This window comes from Caenorhabditis remanei, chromosome III (assembly GCF_010183535.1).
Source record: "Caenorhabditis remanei strain PX506 chromosome III, whole genome shotgun sequence".
Lineage (NCBI taxonomy): Eukaryota > Metazoa > Nematoda > Chromadorea > Rhabditida > Rhabditidae > Caenorhabditis > Caenorhabditis remanei.
In genome coordinates this window covers 8,515,664-8,539,105 of record NC_071330.1, presented here as the reverse complement: position 1 = coordinate 8,539,105, position 23,442 = coordinate 8,515,664, and the positions used below count along the sequence as shown (strand labels likewise).

Below are 23,442 nucleotides of genomic sequence, written 5' to 3'. Positions count from 1 at the left end.
ACTAGAGAAAATCTTCCCATGTTTAAAGCAAAATTGCTTTCAAAATACTTTTTTAACTAATCAAAAATTTTACAATTCATTATAATAGTTGCTACTTGACACACGACCAGATGCAAGTCACAAATTTTTTGGCACAACATCTCTTGCCTTTTTTTCTTCCTCATCAATTTCTTGCTCGGATTATTCAAAGTTATTCCAGAATATGATGAATCTAAGAGCAGTATGCAAGTCCTCAGTAAGCTGGTCACTAAGCACCCGTGGAATGAAGAAATATCCTTTTCCAGTGACATACGAGAGTAAGTGTTCCGTTCTCAACAGTTATCAACTTACAAAAAAGTAATACCTATACCAACTTGAAGGATTGTATATTTCTTCATTGAATTATATTATTTCAGATGTTCGCTTTCCTCCAAATGGTCAATTAAAGTTGCCTGTGATGCCAGCTGAGCCATCTTACGATCTAGAAAAAGGAGAAAAGAAGTATGATTGTATTTCATAATATAATAGACAATATGATACTCATCCCGCAGACTTATATGTCTATTGTATTAATGTATTTAGGTACAAATCGACAAAACGAATGATCGAAGCGAGAGGAGTTGAAGAAGTGCACACAGAATTGATTCATGAGCAGTACGGTCTTGCAGCAGTTTCAGGAGGATTTATTGACAGCGACGACTTCAAATTTCTCCAGGATCGAATCAATAAGAATTTGATTGACAATCAGTTTGCCGTGTGGCGAGTTGATGAACCATGGTTGCCAAGAACGAAAAAAGCACAAGGAACACGTTTAGGAGGTGGAAAGGGATCAATTCAAAAGTATGTAACTCCGGTCCGAGCAAATCGCATCATTTTGGAAGTTGGTGGTTACATCACTGAGATTGAGGTTCGTCATTTCAAGTGAAATAAAAACAAAAACATTTTCATTTTCAGGCGAAAGCTTTTCTTCTCTACTTGTGCGAACGTTTCTCTTTCCCAGTTGAGTTTGTTAGCGAAACGATGCTTGCCGAAAGACGCCATAAAGCCGAAGAAATACGAATGATGAACAAAAATGTGTTTAGTTGGGACAAAGTTATCAAGTACAATATGCAAAACTGTAATAGTTGGCTCTCTAACTACGACATCGCTTGGAAAGGAAAGTACCGATAACTCGCTAATTTAATCTCCAGCCTATTTGCTAAGTTTAGTTATAGTTTTGTTGTTTCATACGTATTTTGTTTCTTATAAATTGTTTTCCATGAAAATGCTCTCATCATCACGATTCTAAAAGGCTATGTTCCATGACAAATTTATCTGCCTGATTTGTTTCGACTTAACACGTAAATCAACATTCGTGCTCACAGCTAGTCGATTGAATGGCCCTAGGAGAAGATGATATACTATCAGTTCCATTCAAGTAAGTTTTTTAGAATACTATTCATTCAAGTGTATGGACATGTCATCATTCTCATGACGGATTCAAAGTAATCTTTCCAGATACTTTGTCTTCTGTATTGGCGGTCTCCCATCATCGGCGCTTCTGATATGCGTGCTACTATCCTTATTTCTTCATTTCGATCAATCCACATCTACTCACTGCGAAGTTGCGAACTGGCTCCCATCAATATCTGCCGCCGTTTCCACATATACACCTGAAAAGTACATATGGAGGATTCTAATCGGATTGCATATAGGTCCTCGTCTTGTAGTTGCTGTTGCTTTTCGCAACTTTTTGTTGAGCTCCCCTCTGAGACCTTACACGGGATCCAAACAATTCAGGTTTTTATGCAACTTGGCATGTTGTTTAAATCTTCTCGAGAACTTTTTCTTATTGGCTCTAACTTCCATTTCATCAAGTGAAGATCATGGTAAAATTTATATTAAGCAACGCGTCGCAACGGAAAAAAGAAATCTTCCAGCTCTGCATGCAAAGTGCTTCGGCGGATTTGCCATTTCATCGATTATCTATATGATTTTGAGTACGTGGCTTTTCAGTGAATCGGGAAGGAGAAGAGCAACAAACATGGTAATTTTTAAATTTGAGAAAGTTTTCATATCTACTGAAGGTTGATTTGCAGGGCGAACGTTCCTACGAATACAAAATTCTTGGAGCTTCCATTTTTGTAGTGTGCTTTTTCCTTGGCGGATATCTTTACTGGAGGCATAATACCTACTGCGAACCAGGAATTTATACTCTTTTTGCGTTGGTCGAATATTCTGCAGTGCTCTCGAATATCTTCTTCCATTGTACTTTATACTATGACTTTCACGGCAAAAATATCGCATTAACCTCCTCATTCGGAAGTAGTCATTACAATCTTTTGCCGACACAAATCGAAAAAGATACATAATATTCAACAATTGGGGTTTATTTTCTCTGTGATGATGCATTCTAATATTATTTCTGGGAGTAATTCCAATCTTATTTATAGTTCATTTTTCGCCTCGGGTTTTCAGTTTTATTTGCACTGTTATTTCCAATAAAAGATTTTTTTCATTTTCTCATAAATGAAAGACTTTATAATGAGATTCAATTTTCATTGTAGCCATCATGAATTTTGGAACAATGAGATAATCGAATCTACAATATTATTAAAGTTCATCTTCTTATTTTTTCCGTCAGAAATATTCGAATGCCACATGTTGGCTCTTTTTTGCCAGAATACCCTCACGTCACTTCAGAATTTCCTTTTCTCGCTCTCCTCGTTTTCTGGCAAGAACGTCCTGTTGATCGGCTCTCGGCACTTGATTTCATTAAAGGTCATCTAAAAATTAAAGTTGTCAAACAGGTAGGTGTAAGAATTCAGATACTCCAACTTTTCCGTTTTTTGAATCTGCTATCATAGCGAATCTAGATGGAACAAATGCGAACGTATTCAAAGTTTCGAATTTCCAGCGTCCACAAACACGTTTCGATTTCTCGAAAGTTGACTTTGGTTCGAACATCAAACAATTCTTCAACTCAAAAATAGGAAAGCCAAATGAATTGAAAGAAGAGAAACTAGCAATTGTCCATGAGAGGTTTTATGATTACGAAGAGCAGGTTAGTTTTCAGCGAATATGACACTTTGTTTCGAGTAATATATTATCAGCCGTTCTCGAATTAAAAAAATTGTTTCATAAATGTGCGATGAAAAATGGATAGAGCGTCCAAAAAGCTACACATTGAGCTCAAAAACATGAAATTATGTCATGAACGGAAATTGATACTCCTCTTTTTGTGATTTTCAGCAAAATAGGCTTTATCTCATGATCCATACACGTTTTTCATATTTTTTAAAGTTTGCTGGCACAAAGACACACCTATTCACAATTTAATGAGCGAAAATTATCCTAGAAACTCTTTGGTTCAGTAGAAAAACCTAATTTTATGAAAAACAGCGTCGCGAGGAGCAGAAGCACTGAGACATAATATATTTTTCTGGTTTTGTGTTTAAATGATAGATATTGATCCGGTCTATCACTTTTTCATAGAGTTTTTCGAGAAAAAAATCCACACTCTGAGAAAACTTCAAAAAACCGTGTTTTCAGTACAAAAATTCGCGAAATTTTTTTTGGAAATTGAGACCCCACAAATTCCGAGGAAAAAAAACTCCTGGGAAAAAGGCGGGGCCAAGCGCGCTGATTGGCTAATCAGTTGCGCAATCTTGCTAATTAGCATTTTGCAGCCAATCAGCGCACTTGGGCCCGCCTTTTTCCCAGGAGTTCGTTTCCCAGGAGTTTTTTTTCCTCGGAATTTGCGGGGTCTCTGGAAATTTTTGGTGTGATGCAACTGCGCTCTTTTGGACTTGGGTCAGATTTTCTGCGAATTGGAAGTTTCGAAGACCGTGAGCAGTTCTATATTAGACAGTTCCATTTTGTAACGGTTCCATTTTGTAACAGTTCTATTTCACCGAGTTCCAAAAGCGAGTACCACCTGGTTCGAACATCAAACAATTCTTCAACTCGAAAATAGGAAAGCCAAATGAATTGAAAGAAGAGAAACTAGCAATAGTCCATGAGAGGTTTTATGATTACGAAGAGCAGGTTAGTTTTCAGCGAATATGACACTTTGTTTCGAGTCTTCGAATTGCTCATTAAAGGAAAAAGCTTCTTTTTTTATATTTCTTCTTCTATTCACGGAACCCTACAGTTACAAAAGTCTCCGATTGTGCGCAGCGAGTATCGAGTAATGCGCCAGGGACTAAACATGCGCGTTTCCCGTTCAAATTTTACAGTTTCTTCTTTTGCACTGGAAATTCGGCAAAACACGAATTAAAGGATTTAAAAAAAATTTTCTGCAATTCTAAGATGATAGCCTTCTAGATAATGTTGAGAGCTATCGAAAAAGTGCAAACATTCTAAAATCGGTGCAATATTGGAGGAGGAGATCTCAACTGAAGGAATTCTGAACCAATAAATTTCAATTTTGAACCGTTACAAGGGATAAAAATGTATTCCAAGGCATTTTTAGATTAAAAAAATACGAGAAAAGCAAGGAAAACATTTATTATGCTCGCTAAAATACCCTATTTTTCCATTTTCAACATTAAACTTTGAAAAAAATTTTCGTTTTTTTTTGGTTTTTCTATTCCTAAAGTGTTAGTAAAAGTACAAAAACTCTTTTTCTTGCCTCTTATTTGTATTTTCAGTGATTACAACAGAAAAATTCCGAATTTCTGATTTTTGAAATTTTTTTCAATTCTTATGGGCCTATTCTTGGGCAGCGAAAAACGTTTTTCGCTGGTTTTTTTCCGATTCACGGAACCAGAAAATCAGCGAAAAACTCTTCGCGCGCAGGCATTTTTTGCTGGAGTTTTCTCTTCCATATTTGGTATGTTAGGCCATTCACTTCGGGACCATTTTGTTTTAATCAATGATCCTTTAATTGCTTCTCTGAAAATAATTCCCCGTAAATCGACAATTAAAGGATTATTGATTAAAACAAAATGGTCCCGAAGTGAATGGCCTAACATACCAAATATGGAAGAGAAAACTCCAGCAAAAAATGCCTGCGCGCGAAGAGTTTTTCGCTGATTTTCTGGTTCCGTGAATCGGAAAAAAACCAGCGAAAAACGTTTTTCGCTGCCCAAGAATAGGCCCATTAGACCTGCAATTTGAACAAAATTGGCGAAAAATTGCACGAGAAATGCGTCAGTATTGTTGCTTGCGCATCGTCACTGTAAGGATCCGTGCTATTTTCTCCTTTTCTCTACTTAGGGAAAATAGAGAAAAAGAAGGGAATTGAAAAAGAAATGAAATGGAGATGGATAAATTAATGGCTTTCATGGCGGATTCCATCGAGATTGAAAAATGAGATCCATCTTGAGAAAAGTGGAAATTGAAAAGAGATTACGGTAGTTGATGGGTTGGATTAGAGTAAGGAAAGAAGATAAATTGCTCATATTTTAGTAACGAATAATCCATTTTGAAGACTTTAAATACCGTAGCTATGTAAGTTAAAGCTGAACATGTGAGTTTAATATTCTGACTGATCTGGATTCACAGTACTATTTTATAAACTTTAGAAAACTTTGGACAAAAGTGTAGTAACTGATCTTCCCATTTCATGAGAATATTCCATTCAGTTTCCATGGCTTGAACTTCCGGACAATCTTCGTGAGACAATTGTCCACAAAATGCCATTTAAAACACGCATTAATCTGGCAGCAACATCAAAAGGAGAACGTGAATTTGTGAAAAGTATGAAAGTGGAATGCAAGCTATTTGTGATTGAAGACTTGAGTCGACGTTCAAGCAATCTTCTCCGCTATCCGGATTTACATTCGAAAGTTTCTGAAAAATCAGGAGTATGTGACTCAAGTTTAATATTGACGTTTAAAAAATTTATTTCAACGATATTTCGTGAATTTCGTTTGCGATTGGCAACATGATATTGCCATTTGTTTCTGTGAAGAACGCCGCCCGTTTCAATCAGCTGCAACCAAAATTTATTGGATGACTCCGGAAGGAAATATTAAAAAGACAGTGATCCCAATTGTAAATTGTTATGATTTGGCTGTTGAAACTTCAAAAAATTTCTTCAAAGTAATCACAGAAGATTGTAAAAGATCATCGATTGCATTATATGGTTGGCCAGAGGAAATTTTCGAAATTCCAGAACTTAAAAAGAGTTTGATCATTGGTAATAGATTCCAAGTGTGTTCAATTTTCACTTTTTTACTTTCATAGGTTCAAGCTACGATGACGTGGAATCAATTCACAAAACATATAATTTCTTCGAACCATACTCTTTCGATGTTTATATGCAAAAAACAACAATTAAATACATTTGGCCATTTTCACTTCTCTCTGTTGCTCGTTATGGATTAAATAATTGGATGAACATGAAATCAAGAGATCGTGCTCTTTGTGATAAATTACTTGACAAAGACCTCCGCATTTTGATTCTTCATGATTCATTCATAAGGTTTGTTTCGTAGAAATTCCAAAGTATTCATAATTTATCATTTTCAGCCAAGAAAAAATGCATGATTACATGGAGAAATGGGCACGTGGAGAAATTTCAGACAAATTCTGTTAGTGGGCGATAAGTACTCATTCAAACTTTGAAGTTGAAGAAATAATTTATCAACTTTCTGTTCAATTTATTGAAGAAAAATATGGACCAAAGTTGTAAGTTATCTGAGCTCAGATCTGAGTATCAGCTGAGCTGATTCATCTCCAAAATCGATATTTTTTTCAGTTCCGTCTCGAAAGAGTCATCTAAAAAACCAAAGTTCCACAAACTGTGAAAATGGTCAGTTACATTGTATTCAGTTATGTTGATCCAAGAATCAGAGCCACTCTTTTCATTCGAGAGAACATGGTTTTATTTGCAAATGCTGGAGCTGCTCCAAGTATTGATAAATTTGGATTGATTACATACACTACTCGATCTGGAATCCATGAAACTCAGTTCTAATCAAATCAAATGTTTTCTGACTCTCTATTTTTTCTTTTTGCATCTACTCATCGACATATTAAAACTCTACCCGTATATTGATAAAACTCCTGGAAATAAGTTTATCTTAAGCTTGAGAGAATTCAACTTGAATTATCTAGATGTTAATTGCGAAAGTAATTCAATCCCACCATTTTGACGATTTGTAATCTATCTATTCTAATAATTATTGAAAATCTTGCTAGTGTTTCAAAAAAAGAAAAAAAAACATTATTTTCATACTTGTCAAGGCCCGGCCCGGCAAGGCCCGAAGGCCCGGGCCGGGCCGGGCCGGGCCTTGAAAATTTTCTACCGGGCCCGGCCCGAAGGCCCGGCTTCAAAAAATGACCCTTTTTTTTCCCAATTTTTTTTCGAAATTTTTTCAATTTTTCATCGGAAATGTGACCATTTTTGACTATTTTTCAGAATTTCTTCTTATTCTGGCTGATAGTCGAAAATTTGACTTTTTCGCGAAAAAATTCAAAAAAATTTAAAAAATTTGAAAAAATTTGAAAATTTGACTTTCGCGCCAATTTGCCTGGGCCGGGCCTTGACAAGTATGATTATTTTAGCTTTTATTCCCTCTACTCAAAGATCTCTTTTCTTATAGTAATCCAGCTATGTATTTTGTCAAATAAAATAAGATATATTCAGTCGCTTTAGTAATCGTTTATCTCTTCTTGAAAGACGGAACATGATAACTAACTTATCCAAATTTACCTTGGTAAAACAGAATAAAATAAAACATGAGAAACAGAACACGAAGGAAAACAATTGAATCTATCATCCTCATCCTCTATAATTTCCGTTTGAATCCACCGATACGAGCTCTCCCTGGTTTCTGTGGGAGTTGATATGTTATTTTCAACATTTCCAGAATTTTAACGAGTTTTCCTTTCCCGATCCTACCAAGTGGACCTTCGGCTTTTTCCAGACGTACAAGCATTTCTTCCTGAAAATTAAATGACTAGTTTTCCAGTATTTGCTTTTTTCTCACCAAGGAAACCGGTTGAAGAGACAGAATATGTTCATGTAATACAGTATTCTGATCATCTCGAAGCCAATTTAGGAAGAAAAGTCTCAATGAATTCAGATCAGACTTTCCACTACTACTTGAAGTTGCATCTTCATCTTCTTCCTCGTCCTCTCCAATAACATCTCCACAAATGTTTCCGACTTCTCGTTCATCGTTCGACAAATTCAATGTTTTTTCTGCGTCTGATTCAATAGAATCGTTCGATACATTTTTCAGAGAAGTATCTCTCACTGAACTCTTTTTCGGAGAAGCTGCCATCCTTTCATTCAACGTCTTCGTTTTTTGAATTCCAAACTTCACAGATTTTGTTGGTTTCTTTCCATTACCCGCATCTGGATCTGTGATTTCATTTCTTACTAACGGCCGAATCGTCGGAGTTCCTGTACAAACTTCAGGATGTAACGTAGTGTATGCCTTTTTCAAAATCGTGATCATTGCCTTTCTGCCTTTCTGCCGCTGTCCAATTGCTTTCATTCTTTCTTTCAACTCACTTTCATCCATCGAATCAAAAAGAGGCATCGGAGTAATATCGTTCGTTTTCAGAATTTTGACATGAGAGCCGAAAACAGGTTTAAAATTGTTACGAACTGGAGTGACTGAAGTCATGGGAGATGATGTGCTGGGCATATCAGCTGGCTGGAAAATGATTTGATTAACCAAACTTATTACGAAGTGAGATAACCTGATTACTCCACTCATCGAATGAATCCATTGTTGTATTATTTCTAGAGTGTTTCTGAACTGAGGATACTGTAGTATCTAAATCAATGTCGCTGGTGATATTTTTACTTTTGTCCTGTGTTTCTTCATCTTCATTCGTTCTTCCAAATCCAATGAATGGATCATCTGATGAATAGTAGTTTACAGGATTATGTTCTTCATCTACAGGTAAATTTTCTGATTTTTGTTGTGAATTTCGGGATTCTTTATTGACAGGAAAGGGGGTTTCGCTTCCTGTGTCACATTCTTGAATGGCACATTGGATAACAGGTTCGGTTTCCTCAATTGTTTCTTCTTCTTTTTTGTCTATTTCTACTTTTTCATTCAACAAGACCTCTAATCCTACTGGCCCATATTGGTTCGCCAACTGTTTCACGCCTTCTTTTTCATCTTCAGTCCATTCGATATTCGCTGTGAAAACGAACGTCAACCAAGATTTTATAACTTCCTTCGTTTGGGAGATTACAATGATTTCACTTCTTGGGTGCATTCTAATCATCGAGGTTCTATGCTTCAAAATGAGAGAAAGGCATTTAATTTCATGACCTTCGGAAGAGCATATTGAGATGATTGGTGTGGATATCTCCGAGGTGTCATCAAGTGTTTTTTGCATGTCGGAAGACAACTGCTCGTAACGGGACAACTAAATAAATTATCATGAATTATACTGAACATTTTCATCTACCCACCTTTTCAATTAATTTTTTCATTTGAAACGCATGCTCAGTTACGCTTTCCATTTTTTCGCACACATTCTTGATAGGTTTACAATGAAAGTTATCAATAAATCTTGAATGAAGAGTTGTAAGTACTTCACATTGACACTTTTTTGGTGCCAATTCAACAACTGCAAAAGATCTCGGACGCTTTCGTTTCCGGTTTTCTTCGTCATCAGCGGCGATTCGTGCAAACTTCACGTTATTTTTGGAGAGTTCCCATGATTTAAGAGAACTTTGTGATTCTTTAATAGGTTTTTCGAGTATTTCGTCCTCTCTGAAACCTTCAATCTGTTACTGAATAATGAATCTATACAAACTTTTCCATAGTTGCAGTGAGTGTTTTTGATTTGGTCGTCTTCTTCTTGTCTGTATCCTTGTCTGCTTGTTTCGCTTTGCATACTTTGTTATGGATATCTCTGAGCAATTAGCCAATAAATTTAAAAAATATCAAGGTCAACTTACCGCCGAGAGTTTATCCAATTGGTCATATCTCGTGAACAAGTTTTACATTTCACGGAATCCACTAGTTTTTCTTCTTCGTCATCACTCAATACGATTTCTTCAAATGGCATAGAGGCTTCTTAAATGTTGAACGATAATTTTCAATTCATAAATACCTGCTTACTTTTCGCAGTCTCATCTCGCACGATACTTTGCACATTTCCATGTTTTTGAGGTCTTCTGATATTCAAATTCAATTATTTACTTTTACAACCAATTGCTTTACCTTGGTGCCAAAGACATCGAATCCGTCAAAAATGTATTTTTCAGTGAAGAGTCATTCATGAGTATCTAGAATGAATCTTCATTCACCTCTTCTCATTTTCTAGTAGAGTTTTGATAGTGAAAAACGAATGTGACGTACAATTTTAATTCTCACAGCTTAACTAATAATATGGTCAAGATTTTCATTGAGTGAAAACAATGAGATAAGATAAAGTTCATTAAAGAGATAATCTCCACAAAGAATTTTGAAAATCAGTTTTGGATGAATAAATAAATTGGTGGAACGTATATAAAACGACACATTTAAACAAATAAAGGAATTTTAATGAAAATGTTACAGTGCATAATTTAGAAAAGATCATTATTGGTAACAATTTTCCGAAGAAATCGAACAGGATAGATGATGTCAGAATCACGAGAGCATAGATCGGAGGGTCAGTGATAAGGAACAAACTGGTGTGAGGGATAATAGGGTGCAGATTGTGGTGGAGCAACACGGTATTGGGGTTGTTGTGGAAGAGTTCTCCGAAGTTCCGCTGGAGGCTCATGAAAATGACGCTTGAACCACACAAGCATTCGCTCAAGACTATCAAAGTTCTGATGCCGGAATCGAACTCCGCCTGGTACGACTGCAAAACATTTTATCATATTCAAAAATTCTAAACGGAAAGGATGTTCAACTTACTCTTAAAATACTCATGGCGAATACGGTTCGTATTGTCGAACATGTATGAAATGCAGAATTGACACGGTTGTCTGTATGATGCACTGAAAACGTATGGTGAACGGCCCAACTCTCTCTTTTTCTCATGAACGAATGCCTCAACAGCTTCAGAATCTTCACATGTTCCACGAGTAAAGAAGTACTTGTGTGTGGTAATATCATGGGAGACTTGAATCAGTGGTTGTACAAATCTTGCGATCAGTTCATCCAAATCTTCAAAGTCTTCACCACCGACAGAAAGTTGACGACCTATTGAAAAAACTTGATCCTTCGCCGATTCTTTGACGAAAAAGTTGTGATAAACACGGTCGCAAATTTTCCACGTAACGGAAAGTCCAGAATCTTTATTTGCTGATGGACGAATAATACAGTCTGTCCAATCCATTCCATCCAGCATTTTGGTAGCACTTTCGTATGAAACGTTGTGAAAGTTTGGATGCGCAATAACTCTTTTCACTCGTGTATTGGACTCTTTCTTTTTTGTTTCGTTCTTCATGTCAGTCAAGTCGTCTTCATACGTTTGTTGATCCCAGAAATCGTCCCGTTGACCAGGGCCATCGTCTTTCAAATCAGTACTTTTGCAACTCAAGAAAAGTGAGAATCTTTCCTTGTCTAATTTCAGAACTTTGAAATAGTACGGCTGGTTGATTTTTACACGTGTCAATGGGTTATCAATATGACTGGAAGATATGTTCTTGTTTGGACAAAAACCGGTCATTCCGTTATCAAAACGAACTCGAATTCCAACAGCTGTGCCTGGACATCCGCCATTATGAGCCTGAGAATAAGAAACAATTATAATTACCAATTTTTGAGTAGTGTCGCAAGTATGTTATTTTCGTTGTCTAATTGAATTTCTAGTTTACCTACCCCATTAACCAGATGCTCTTGAATTCCTGCTGGGGAATCAGCAATGAACGATTTGCAGCATGGACACTTGAATCTATCATCAATGCTTTCTGGTATCATACTACCAATAGCTTCTTGATCAACTTTACGATATTGAACTGATTGAACAGTTCCCAGGACTTTCGATCCTTCCTAAAATTGAAGTTGCTTGAGTAATTATTATAATTTGTAACTTACTTTAATTTCTTTTCCACAGCGAGCAAGTAGATTGTAGAGATCTTCTCCTCTAGGCTCCAGGAAAGGCTCGCGAAGATCCTTGTATCTGGCACTCAGTTCACTGGAAATGTCATATAATGTTGACTTTTTCTCTCCGAAGCCTTGTCGATTCAATTCATCAGCAAAAGCGTCCAAGTCGAGATCTCTCAAACGATCAGGAGATTCCATGATTTCTTGTAGAGCAGCAGTAGGATCTGCCGAGTCATCCACTTCCAACGCATCAACAGCCATTTTTCTTGCCCATTCATATGTTTCAGGATGCACTCTCGATCCATCAAGAACTTCCACATACGCTTCTGTCTTATCTGATACTTTATGAGTATCAATTCGAATGAATCCAGCGCAATTCATGAAAACTTTTGGACCAAGCTTACAGCCAACAACTAACTTCGATCTGCTCTCTATCAAATTATCATTAGCTTTAATGCTTTTCAGCAAAGCAGTTGCTTTGCGTGGTCCCAAACCACAAGTAAACTGGAGCATATTTGTGTAGTGGGGGAACTCCGCACATTTATTGATATCAACTCCTTCTTCATTGACTTTGTTAACCAATTCATGATTTAGAACAAGAGAAAGCTGCTCTTGATCAATTTCCCTTTGAAGTGGATGCAACGAAAGACAGAAAATGTCTTCATCACTGTTCCATAAATGCGCGTATTCCGGAATAGGGTCCAGAAGAATTCGTGCCAACGAAACAGCTTGACGGAGAGTCGGTGGATGATCAGGATTTTCAGCAACAGATATGTTGGATCTCATGTATACTTTTGCTGCTTCGTTATCCATAAGGAAAACTGGGATTTGCCGAATTATCATATTTTGAGAATACAGTTCTTGCACAGCCTCTTCTAAATCTCTCTGAAAAAGGGTTGTAAATACCTGGAAAATTGTATTATAACTGTCTCACCTTTAATCTAGTACAATCCATGTCCTCTATATTTAATCCGATAGCATGAGGTCTCCGTCTCTGTACGAACTTCTTGAACAAATCCATTGATTCACGCTTGAGAGCACCAGTATTTCCTTGTGCCATAGTTCTTTTAGTGAAATGAACCATACGAAGATAATCGACAATTGATCCATTTTCATCAACCATCACTCCGAATGAAGCCTCTTCTCGAACTGTTGAATAACATACCGCCATTATCCGACGAGCTCCATGATCATCTACATCGTCGTCATCATCGTCATGATTGTCGTTTTCAGGCTGAAAAAACTGTGTGGAAGATCATTATCCCTCATTTTCTACCTGGAATCCCGATCTAGAAATTCGTGAAGCAAATTCTTTCCTGCATTTCTTTGCTACTGCAGTTTTGGCTTCCTCGAGAATCGTGTTGTAGACTTCATCTCTCATATATGGAACGAGCATTTCATTGATAGCCATACTGACACACTCATCTCTAACTGCATTCCATTGTTCAACATTTTCCGTATATTCATCTTTGCGGAAAATTGAATCACTAAGAAACTTATTGACTAAGTAATTGTTGGCTTCCTGATCTTCGTCTGATTCGTACATGAATACCATATCAATAAGTCCATCTTCCTTTGCTTTATGGTAATAGAGAAACTCCTCTTCTGTGAGATTTCGAATAGGTTTGTTCTAAAAAAAATACATCTACTTGCATATAACATGGCAAGAATCTTTCAAAGCTCACCTTGATATATCGTTTATCGAACAATGGATGAGACTCATCAATTGTTTCTCTTCCTTTCTTTGTTGGTTTTACCCAAAAACGGGCGTTGTTTCGAAACTCTTGTCGAATACGGTTTCGAACTAATGGCTGCCGACTGATTTCTTTCGCTAACATGAATTTGGCTCCATTTAGAACTGTTTCACGGTCCATGAATGCGGGGCAAATGTATTCTTCAGCAGCATCGAGAGGGAAAGCGGTATCTTGTTCAATATCATGTTTCCGCCAATCAAGATTTTCGGCAAACTGTTTGGCAGTCAATCCAAACCTCCCTGCCAGCTCGCCGATTCCGTTTTCCACGCACATTTGATACTTGTCGTTTCGGATACTCGATTTGAACTTAGCGCGATATTCGTGTCCTTCTTCCTCGCCTGTGCGACGTGCTTTCTCCCATTTTGTCATATCTTCAAGAAGGGCCCCGTACAATAGCTGAAAATTGGCGTGAATATCAGTGAGCTGCTCCAAAGTTTCTGTGAAGCTGATTCTGAAAAATTTGACCCTTTAATTTTCCTTTCAAATAATACCTACTCAATCAAGTCCATTTCAGAAATAGGACGTCTTTTCGCAGTTAAATCATCGCTGAGCTCTTGATATTCACGCATACGACGCATCAAATCATACAGTTTTGTCTTCTTTTCAGACAAGTGGCACCACTTCTCATCGAAGTCATATACAGTCCAGAGGTTATTCAAGGTTAATAAGTTGTCGATCGACTCTTTACGATAAAATCCGATGAATGGAACTTCAAAAGAATTGGAGCGTACTCGAATAAAACGGAGAACTGCCTTGATAGCATCGATGACTGCTCTTTTTCTTTCTTCTTGGTTGGAATTATCCATATTCATCATGCATTCAAGTTTGTCATCCATGTCAAAAAAAGATTGATTTGTGACGGATGTGTCTTCGAACGCAAACTTCATAATCCATTGTGCTTCACGTTCTAGTTCATCTTCGTCTGCTTCAGTAACTGGAGTTCTTCTCAGTTGGAATCTCTCTGGAGCATCTTCGATCATGATCTTCTTATCGACAGCCGACAAAAATCCTCGTTCCAGTTCACTAGGTTCGATTGATTCGAGCAGAGTTGTCTTTTTCGAGGTATCTTTCTTTCGACGAATCTTCAAAAAAAATATACATAATTTCTGATACAATCTATCGGGTTTTTCGAAATATCGCAACTTACTCGTATCTCTCCTCCTTCCCCATCATCTTCAATAATTTCCTCTTCCTCGTCTTCCAATCCGTCGTCCGCTTCATCGTCATCATAGAACTCATCAAAATTGAAATCCTCGACTCCAAAAACGTCTCGAGCGTCTTCCTCTGCTCCTTCAGGAATATGCTCGTCACCACGATGACGTTTTCTGTGTCGTTTGGGAGCATCCCCGTCGTCCTCAATGAAATCATCTTCACTTCGATCGGATTCCGAACCATATCCACCACCGCCGCGTCCGCCACGATGATGACGTCTGTCACCATCATCACTTCCCCGTTCAGATTGCAAATCGTCGTCGTCTCGATTTGCCGTCTGAAATTAAAGAAACCTGTTAGGCGGTTAGGATTCGAACAACAAATGTGTGGAATACTTTTAAGTTTTTATAACATTCTAATCAGATCGTATTATCGTAGAAAATGTTTTAAACACGAAATACGTACTCTTGCGGGTTCATCCTCGTCACTGGAATCACCTAACCGGACACGATTTTTCTTGCGAGCCCCCTGTCGATCCAAGTTTTCATCGATCAAATCGAGATCTTCATCATCTAGCTCATCATTCACTTCAGAGCGTCGCGATCGATCAGATTTTTCAGATCTCGCATCCTCCTCTTCATCATCTTCATCAGCAATGAAGCCTTGCATCTCTTTACGCCCTTCCTCTTCATCATCTTCATCGTCTTCGTCTTCATCAGAACTGAAAATAACTTTTAGAAGATGAAATATACACCATGAAGATATTACCTTGCCACCACTTTCTTTTTCTTTTTTGATTTATCTTTAGAAAGTTTCAGCTTTTTCGACTGTGGCTCCTCGTCATCGGAGCGATCAGTTGAAGCATCGGATTCCTCGGCTTGATTATCAATAAAATCCATAACCTGCAAAAGACAAACCCCGTATAAAAATGAAAAAAAGGATGTTAATAACGATTCAATGGCTTCGAAAAATATTTATACTGAGCAGAAGAAAAGACAATTTACGCAACAGTCTTACAAGAAAAAAAAACTCTCTAGCTTGATTTGAGGGATACATTTGTCAAAAGATTTTTCGCGGAACAAACACGTAAATTCATATTTGTCACGGGCAGGCCAATTTCCAAATTTTTCACCAGCCCGGCCTGGTCGGCCCGGGTGAAGCAAATTTTTCCCTAAAAACAAGTTTTTTTCAAAAATTTTAACCCGGGCCGGCCCGTCAAATGACAAGCAAGCTTGCAATCAACTATTCATCAAATAAGGAGCCCGATCAATACAAAAACAAGAAAAGAAATTATATGGATGAATAATCGACAGCTAATCATTGCGAATAAAGAAATAAAAAGATTTTTTAAAATGAATTTGAACCTTCGAAAGAAGACGGCAAACGCGCTCTGAGGAAGCAGATGAGAGAGACTAGGTGTATCGAAGAGACGCAGACTTAAATATACGCGTTTTTTTGAATACATTTACACACGGCCTCCAGCGGAGGCCCTTTCAAGCACTGCGCACAGTACTTTGAGAAGGCCTCTGCAGGAGGCCGTGTTACAGGGCCAATTTGATGAATAGTAGTGTGGAAAATGATTATGAAACAGTTCATATTTACTCTGACGATACTGGCGGCTCTTTATATCCCACTAATGATATAAACTAAATATCGGATTTTGATTTAAAAAAGCAGAGAGTGCTTTTAAAAAGTGACGTTTTGATGTAATGAATGTAATGCTCGAAGACATGTTACAATAAATACATATTCATAGGGTCGGAACTCGAGATAGTGTCAATTGACGAAGATCGAAAACTGAGATTGAACAGGAAACTGAGGTTGACGCTTGCATTGTTTTCAAAATAAAAAACGAATCAACCTGATACGATTTTTGAAAAAGTTATTCGAGAAAAACCCTCGGCCCGGTTGACAAGTGTGGAATTTACTGTCTCATTGATATTTTGCATACTTGTCAAATGACGGCCCGGCCCGGCCCCGGCCGGTCAGGCCCGTCTTGTCAGGGATATGGGATTTTTGAGAAAAATTTTCAATTTTTTTTTTCAATTTTCAATTTTTCATGCGGAAAAATTGACAAAAAGACACTCATATTATTCTATGAGAAAAGTCTGAGTTCATCTTAGTACACCTTAATCGAATTTGAAAAAAAAAATTGAAAAAAAAAATTCCCTCCAAAAAGACGGGCCTGACGTTTTGAAAAAAAAGCCCGGCCCGGCCCGGCCCTTGACAAGTATGATATTTTGCAATGGCCATTGCAACGGTATCACCACGAAGAGGCTCCAACTGTCGCGTCCCTAGCCCCATCATATTACGCTAGTGACACGACTCATAAAGAACGGATCACCAACTCACTCAAACCAGCTCATTACTAGGATTACTGAATATATTATTATCGGAATAAAAAAGTTCCGACATTTTTTACCGACGCGCAAGAGTCGCGGTACTGGTAGATCAGAAACGCCCACTCATCATAAACATTTCTTCTGCAAAATCAGGGCACGGTTTCATTGAATTCGCGGGTGAAGTTTTGTTTAAAAATACAAATTTAAAAATAAAATTTGACCTATTTCCTTTAAAATTTGATCTTTTTTCCTCAAACTTCATGGTGGAAATGAAATTTTAAGGGAAATAGGTCAAATTTAAAAAAAAAAGTGGTATTTTTAAACAAAACTTCACCCGCGAATTCAATGAAACCGTGCCCTGATTTTGCAGAAGAAATGTTTATGATGAGTGGGCGTTTCTGATCTACCAGTACCGCGACTCTTGCGCGTCGGTAAAAAATGTCGGAACTTTTTTATTCCGATAATACTGCATATTCCAAACAACTGCAATTCAAACACCGCCAATTGTCTCTGTGTCTCCATCTATCACACTCTCTCATCGAGGACGCACCGGAAACGAGTGCTACAGTAATCCGAGCGCGACGAGACCTGCTTCTCTGCGTCTCTCAAATGTCATCCCTCTCGCACTTTTTCACCTAAATTCATACTTGCAACCAGGCCGAGTCGGGGCCGTGGGCGGGCCTTAGAATAACTCGCTTCAAAATGAAAATTAGGAGGCGATCAACCTGTCAAATTGTAGATCTCGGTGAGCTCTACTCGATACTATTTTCATTTTCACCATGAGTTTAGTGAGAGCCGCGGTACAATCCATTTAGTGGTCGGGCCTTGAACAGCCGGGCCTTGAATCACGACCCGGCCACTAAACGGATTGTACTGCGGCTCTCACTGAACTCACAGTGAAAATGAGAATAGATTTGAGTAGAGCTCACCGAGATCTACAATTTGACAGGTTGATCCACTCCTAATTTTCATTTTGAAGCGAGTTATTTTATGGCCCGCTCACGGCCCGGACTCGGCCAGGTTGCAAGTATGCCTAAATTACTCACTTCTTACAGATGTCTATCGAATCGCTTGTTACTTTTGTCTAGCTATTTAGCCACCCTTTAAAGGTCTACAAAGCGCTCTCCTGGATTCCAGGAGTGACAGCAACCGTGTTTTTTGAACTTTTTGCGGGGGTTTTTAATGATTTTCGTCATTATCAGAATAATTGTTCATTTTAACGCAAACCGGCTGTCGTTTGATTTCAGCAGTTGAAAACGGGCAGAAAACCGAGGATGTTGCCTCTGAGAAAGACGACAGACCAATATGGAGTCTTACCGCCACCAGCAGTCCCACCGCCAAACGCAACCATCACATCGGACAGCAGGACTACGAACGAAGCCTGCATTGCACGTTTGCAACAGCTCCAGGTACTAAAATTGTCCAAAACTTCGATAAATTAGATACATTTTCAGTTGCAACCCTTCCCAAAGATATACCCAACAACAAAGCTTCCTGGGAATAGAGGGAGTAGCGTTGATATCCAAACCAATGTATTTGGAATCGAAATTCAGAAAAGATCCGATATATTTCAATACAGTGTTTCCATCAAGACTGATTTAACGTCTAGTAAAGAAGTCGTCTTCACCAAAAAGGGAAAAGAAGAGTAACTAAGAAAATCTCTGTTTTCTATGAAATCATCATTTATTCAGTTTTGTCGTCAGAGAACGGCATGAAAAATGTTGTTCAATTCTAATGCATGCATTCGACCGTTATTCGGAATTTTTTCGCACCAACGAAAACACTCTGATATATGATGGTCAAAGCATGATGTACTCCACGTTCGATCTCTTCCAAGAGTCATCTGATGGGGAAACAAAGGTATTGCAGCCTGTCGGAAAGAGCAATAATACAAATGTTCACAGACAAAGCTACTTCCGATCAATGGTAACGATACGAACCACGAAGACCTCAAAAGCTTGCCTTATATCAAGCTTGAAGTTCACGCTACTAAAAATCCGCCTGTTAAGTTTTCCCAGGAAGACATTGGACGACGTTCCTCTGATTCGAGGATTGACTCTATTCATGGCGCTTACCATCATATTTTGGAACTAGCTCTCAACCAATCTTGCATCCGAGATTTCACGAGATGTATGGTTTTCGAAAACGGTAAAATTTTCTTCGTCAATCCATTAAAAGAGGGCTTCTCTCGAGATGACTTTGTCGATGTTGGTGATGGAAAGCAAATGATGCCTGGAATCAAAAAGACTGTTCAGTTTATTGAAGGACCTTACGGAAGAGGACAAAGCAATCCATCAGTCGTTATCGATGGTTAGTTGATAATATAAAAATAGTACTGGTACTTTCGAGTCCCATTACTACTTCCATCAAAGCCTTAATTCCACTTGTAAAACAGCTGTTGCTTTTTTTCAGGAATGAAAGTTGCGTTTCATAAAGAGCAGCCTTTGAACGAAAAAATTCGAGAAATCATCTCCAAAAATTTTACTGATTGCATCAGCGACTTTGAGAGAGAACGTTGTGTGGCGGTCATTAAAGGTCTAGATTGCTATACTACCCATGCTAAGCGTGTCCGTCATCTCACAATCGAAGGAATCCATCACGAGGGCGCCAGAAAATCCCGTTTTCAACTTAAAGATGGTGGAGCATCTACTGTAGCTGAATATTTCAGAGATCATTATAAAATCGAGCTTAGGTATCCGAATGCCAATCTCGTTGTTTGTAAAGAACGAGGAAATCTGAATTTCTATCCGATGGAGCTGGTTTTTATATCACCAAATCAGCGTGTCAAAATTTCTCAGCAAACCAGTGCACAGAGTCAGAAAACAACAAAGGAAAGCGCAGTTTTGCCTGATGTTCGCCAGCGAATTATCATGACAGGAAAAATTGCTGCTAAAATTTCATCAGATAGCAAATATCTTAACGAATTTGGACTTTCCGTCTGCGACGAGCCGCTCATGGTCAGTTGCGTTGGACCGTGTTATCGTAATGAATTGCAAAAAGAGCTAATTCAGGTCACTGGTCGTATTCTTCCCCCGGTAAAACTAGAGGGTCGTACATCTTCCAATATGCTTCCTATCAAAGACAATAAATGGCGTCTCGGCCAATATGCACGACCGGCCCAAGCTCCAAAAGTGTGGGCAATGTATGCTGTTGGATTGCCATCAAGCCGTTTTACTCCCGCTTTGCTAAGGTCCGTATAAACGATCTTCCAATAGCCCGATGTATTTCGTTTCAGCAAGTTTGGGGATGAATTTTCTGCCATGTGTAGATCAAAAGGAATTGAGATGCCAGCACTGGGTGATATTGATCTTGTCTTAGCCCAAGATATTGAAAAGAAGCTATCAATCGCAGCTGATGCGGGTTGCACTTTTGTGTATATCATAACAGATGATGCGATCACTAATCTTCATCGTGAGTTTTGCAGAAGTTCGACAACATAACTCTTTTTACAGAGAAATATAAAGCGATGGAGAGCCTGTACTCGATGGTTATTCAAGACATGAAAATGTCAAAAGCTCATGCCGTCGTCAGTCAAGGAAAAAAACTTACTTTAGAGAACATAGTCAACAAGACGAATATGAAGCTTGGTGGTAACAACTATATTTTTACGGATAGTAAAAAGTAGGATTCTGTTATTGGAATTATTCATAACTGATGACGCTTTTCAGATACCTCGATGATATTCTAGTTATCGGTGTTGGTATCTCTCAGCCACCACCAGGCAATAAATTCATCTTAGAAGGAAAAGGTTTGCTGAACCCGATGGTCATTGGTTTCGCTCACAATGGGAAGGAAAAACAAGAATTTTCCGGTGACTTTGTTCTGAGCCCTGCTGGACAAGATGTGAGTTGCCAGATACTATTATAACAGGATTTGCAAATTTTTCAGACTCTGGTTGTTGTCGAAGAAGTGCTCAAACAATCCATTTCAGGATATCAGAAGTGGCACGACGGACAATGTCCAAAGCGTATTATCATGTACAGAAGTGGTGTCAGTGAAGGAAGTCAAGGGAATGTCATAGCATATGAACTTCCTCTTATCCGATCTACTATTGATTCGTTCTCGAAGAAAATCCAGTTTGTTTACATCGCTGTGTCAAAAGATCATAGTTACCGTTTCTTCAAGAGCAACTTGGTAGGATCATTGAATAATTTATCCTCATTACCATCGTCCAATTTAGAACACTCTAACAAAGAGCAACACTGCGATTTCGAAAGGACAACAATCATCTGTAACTGGAAGCAGAAGTGCTATGGTAAACTTTGATTTTGTGATTTAAAATCAATGAAACCCTCATTCAGCCCGCCGCTGGGGCTCCAAAAGCATGGGATCTAAACATTGCTCCTGGAATTATTGTTGACAGCGTTATTACCAATCCAGCCTGCTCACAGTTTTTCCTAAACTCGCATATTACTCTACAGGTAGGTCAAGCTAAATCCTTCCAAAATAAATCAACCGTTTATGCAGGGTTCCGCGAAGACCCCGCTCTATACAGTTTTATCGGATGACACCCATGCATCAATGGCTAGTTTGGAAGAGCTCACCTACAATTTATGTCATCTTCATCAAATTGTTGGTCTTCCAACTTCTCTCCCAACGCCATTGTATGTCGCCAACGAATACGCAAAAAGAGGAAGAAACTTGTGGAACGAAGCGTAGTAAGAAAACAAATGTGTCTTATTTAGTAAAACATTATTTATTTGTAGCTCAAGAAATCCGGTACCTCGAGGAACTGGCTCGGAAAGCGAACTCCTTCAAGAATTGTCCAATGCCATTAACTACAAGGCTTTTGGAAGTTTCCTTGATCGGCGTGTAAACGCCTAATTGCATTCTGTCATTCTCCACACTCTTTTTATTTGTTTTCTTTCACCTCTCTTAAACCCACCCCCCCCCCTGCCATGAAATCCTGTAGCTTTTATACTGTTCCCAGTGTCTCGAGTCTATTTGAAAAATAGTCGGAGAAAAAATCACACCTATTGCAAATTGCCCATAGCCTGTTTAGTTGTAATTATTTAGCTTGTTTTGCTCATTTTTCGTGTAGTAGACGATCTGCCGGAGAGTCGGCTTTCAGTGCTGATACGGTATTATCAAAACTTAATAAATGTTGATATTAATGCTTCAGAAGGAATGACTTTCGATAAATTCTGAAATGTCGAGACAATAGTTCCACCAGACCATTTAAAAACGCACATCCATTCATGAACCACTGAGTAGGCTTTTATTTTCCAAACTACCACACTCGTCAATTAGCAAAAATGTGTTTCGAACGAATATTCTTCCACTAAAATGAAGGAGATGATTACAAAACTTGACAAAATAACATAACAATGCTTTGTAAACAAGTTCAGACCATTTGTATAGGTTTTAAACTTTTGTTTCGAAAATAGTGAATTTTTGTCAAAACGGGTTCCAGAGTTTTGAGTGGAACTTTCCAAAACCGCTATTATTTTATGTACTCTTTGTGTATTCGATTACCAGATACATGATTGACATTTCTGCCAAGCTTCAGAAATGGACGTTATCTGAGCACTGAGATAGACGTCCTGAAACTCTGAAACAGCTGAAAACTCAGAGAATTTTTGGCGTAGGTTCGGCGCGTGCGCCGTCGAAATGGCGTAAGCGCCGGTCAAAACGGCGTAAGCGCCGCTGAAATCGGCATTTATGCCGCCTGTTATGGCGCTTTCGCCGAATGATTAACGAACGGCGCAGGATTAGGAAGCAAGAAGTTTCAGATCGGCGAAAGCGCCGCAATCGCGCCGGGCGGAGAGGAGGCGGCCAGGGAAGGGCGCAGCTGCGGCCAGGATACGGCGTTTATGCCGTTCGTTGGCCGGACCTTGGAATGCTTACTTACGCAGATCCATGTTGGCTCATTATTTGTTCAGTTTTTTATTATAATTTTCATATTTTCACTCTACTTTCGAATTATTTACAGATTCGAGATGTATAAACGACAAAAAAGAAGTCAAACACAAGGTAAGTGATATTTACAGTAAGAAATTTGAGAAGCTGTAGTCGGAAATTTTAGAAAAGGACGACATTGAGAACAGTTCTGGAAATCAAGAAGACGGCAGGCCCATCCCCTGGCAGTGGAAACTTTCATTTCAGAAAGGTAACCATCTCCCAAAATTTTCTATAATTTAAACTTTTTTTCAGCGAGGAAGTTCGAAACGCGCCATGTCTGGACCTGCTCATAAGAAAACGTCATCAACTTCGATGGAATTGAGCGACACTGTAGATGAGGAATACGATCACTTCGATGAGAGCAACGAATAA

The 23,442-nt window shown here is 38.4% G+C and overlaps 5 protein-coding genes and 1 pseudogene across 6 annotated transcripts; 5 read left to right on the top strand and 1 right to left on the bottom strand.

The window, feature by feature from the left end:
* Positions 1 to 202: 202 nt before the first annotated feature.
* On the top strand, positions 203 to 1,149 carry GCK72_010047 (uncharacterized protein; the record flags this gene model as incomplete). Its single annotated transcript, XM_003105907.2, has 4 exons — positions 203 to 296; positions 396 to 480; positions 562 to 886; positions 934 to 1,149. 4 exons carry the CDS (start codon positions 203 to 205, stop codon positions 1,147 to 1,149), a joined length of 720 nt encoding a protein of 239 aa, XP_003105955.2.
* Positions 1,150 to 1,355: 206 nt separating this feature from the next.
* On the top strand, positions 1,356 to 2,330 carry GCK72_010046 (uncharacterized protein; the record flags this gene model as incomplete). The annotated part of the gene is made up of 3 exons (XM_053727663.1): positions 1,356 to 1,396; positions 1,477 to 2,005; positions 2,058 to 2,330. The coding sequence occupies 3 exons, from the start codon at positions 1,356 to 1,358 to the stop codon at positions 2,328 to 2,330; spliced, it is 843 nt and encodes a 280-aa protein (XP_053587240.1).
* Positions 2,331 to 2,612: 282 nt separating this feature from the next.
* Positions 2,613 to 6,883, top strand: GCK72_010045 (annotated as a pseudogene). The gene is made up of 7 exons: positions 2,613 to 2,768; positions 2,876 to 3,022; positions 3,862 to 4,005; positions 5,547 to 5,772; positions 6,017 to 6,103; positions 6,151 to 6,388; positions 6,739 to 6,883. Coding segments are annotated over exons 1-7 (1,143 nt in total).
* Positions 6,884 to 7,697: 814 nt separating this feature from the next.
* On the bottom strand, positions 7,698 to 10,162 carry GCK72_010044 (uncharacterized protein; the record flags this gene model as incomplete). The annotated part of the gene is made up of 8 exons (XM_003106004.2): positions 7,698 to 7,853; positions 7,899 to 8,573; positions 8,620 to 9,300; positions 9,347 to 9,650; positions 9,694 to 9,792; positions 9,839 to 9,956; positions 10,002 to 10,057; positions 10,104 to 10,162. 8 exons carry the CDS (start codon positions 10,160 to 10,162, stop codon positions 7,698 to 7,700), a joined length of 2,148 nt encoding a protein of 715 aa, XP_003106052.2.
* An 8,281-nt stretch (positions 10,163 to 18,443) lies between these two features.
* GCK72_010043 (uncharacterized protein) lies at positions 18,444 to 21,993 on the top strand (the record flags this gene model as incomplete). The annotated part of the gene is made up of 14 exons (XM_053727662.1): positions 18,444 to 18,578; positions 18,624 to 18,814; positions 18,861 to 19,029; positions 19,074 to 19,479; positions 19,582 to 20,126; positions 20,181 to 20,359; positions 20,405 to 20,580; positions 20,667 to 20,790; positions 20,838 to 21,012; positions 21,058 to 21,303; positions 21,350 to 21,424; positions 21,471 to 21,590; positions 21,637 to 21,827; positions 21,876 to 21,993. The coding sequence occupies 14 exons, from the start codon at positions 18,444 to 18,446 to the stop codon at positions 21,991 to 21,993; spliced, it is 2,850 nt and encodes a 949-aa protein (XP_053587239.1).
* Positions 21,994 to 23,028: 1,035 nt separating this feature from the next.
* Positions 23,029 to 23,442, top strand: GCK72_010042 (uncharacterized protein; the record flags this gene model as incomplete). Its single annotated transcript, XM_053727661.1, has 4 exons — positions 23,029 to 23,050; positions 23,102 to 23,142; positions 23,195 to 23,278; positions 23,323 to 23,442. 4 exons carry the CDS (start codon positions 23,029 to 23,031, stop codon positions 23,440 to 23,442), a joined length of 267 nt encoding a protein of 88 aa, XP_053587238.1.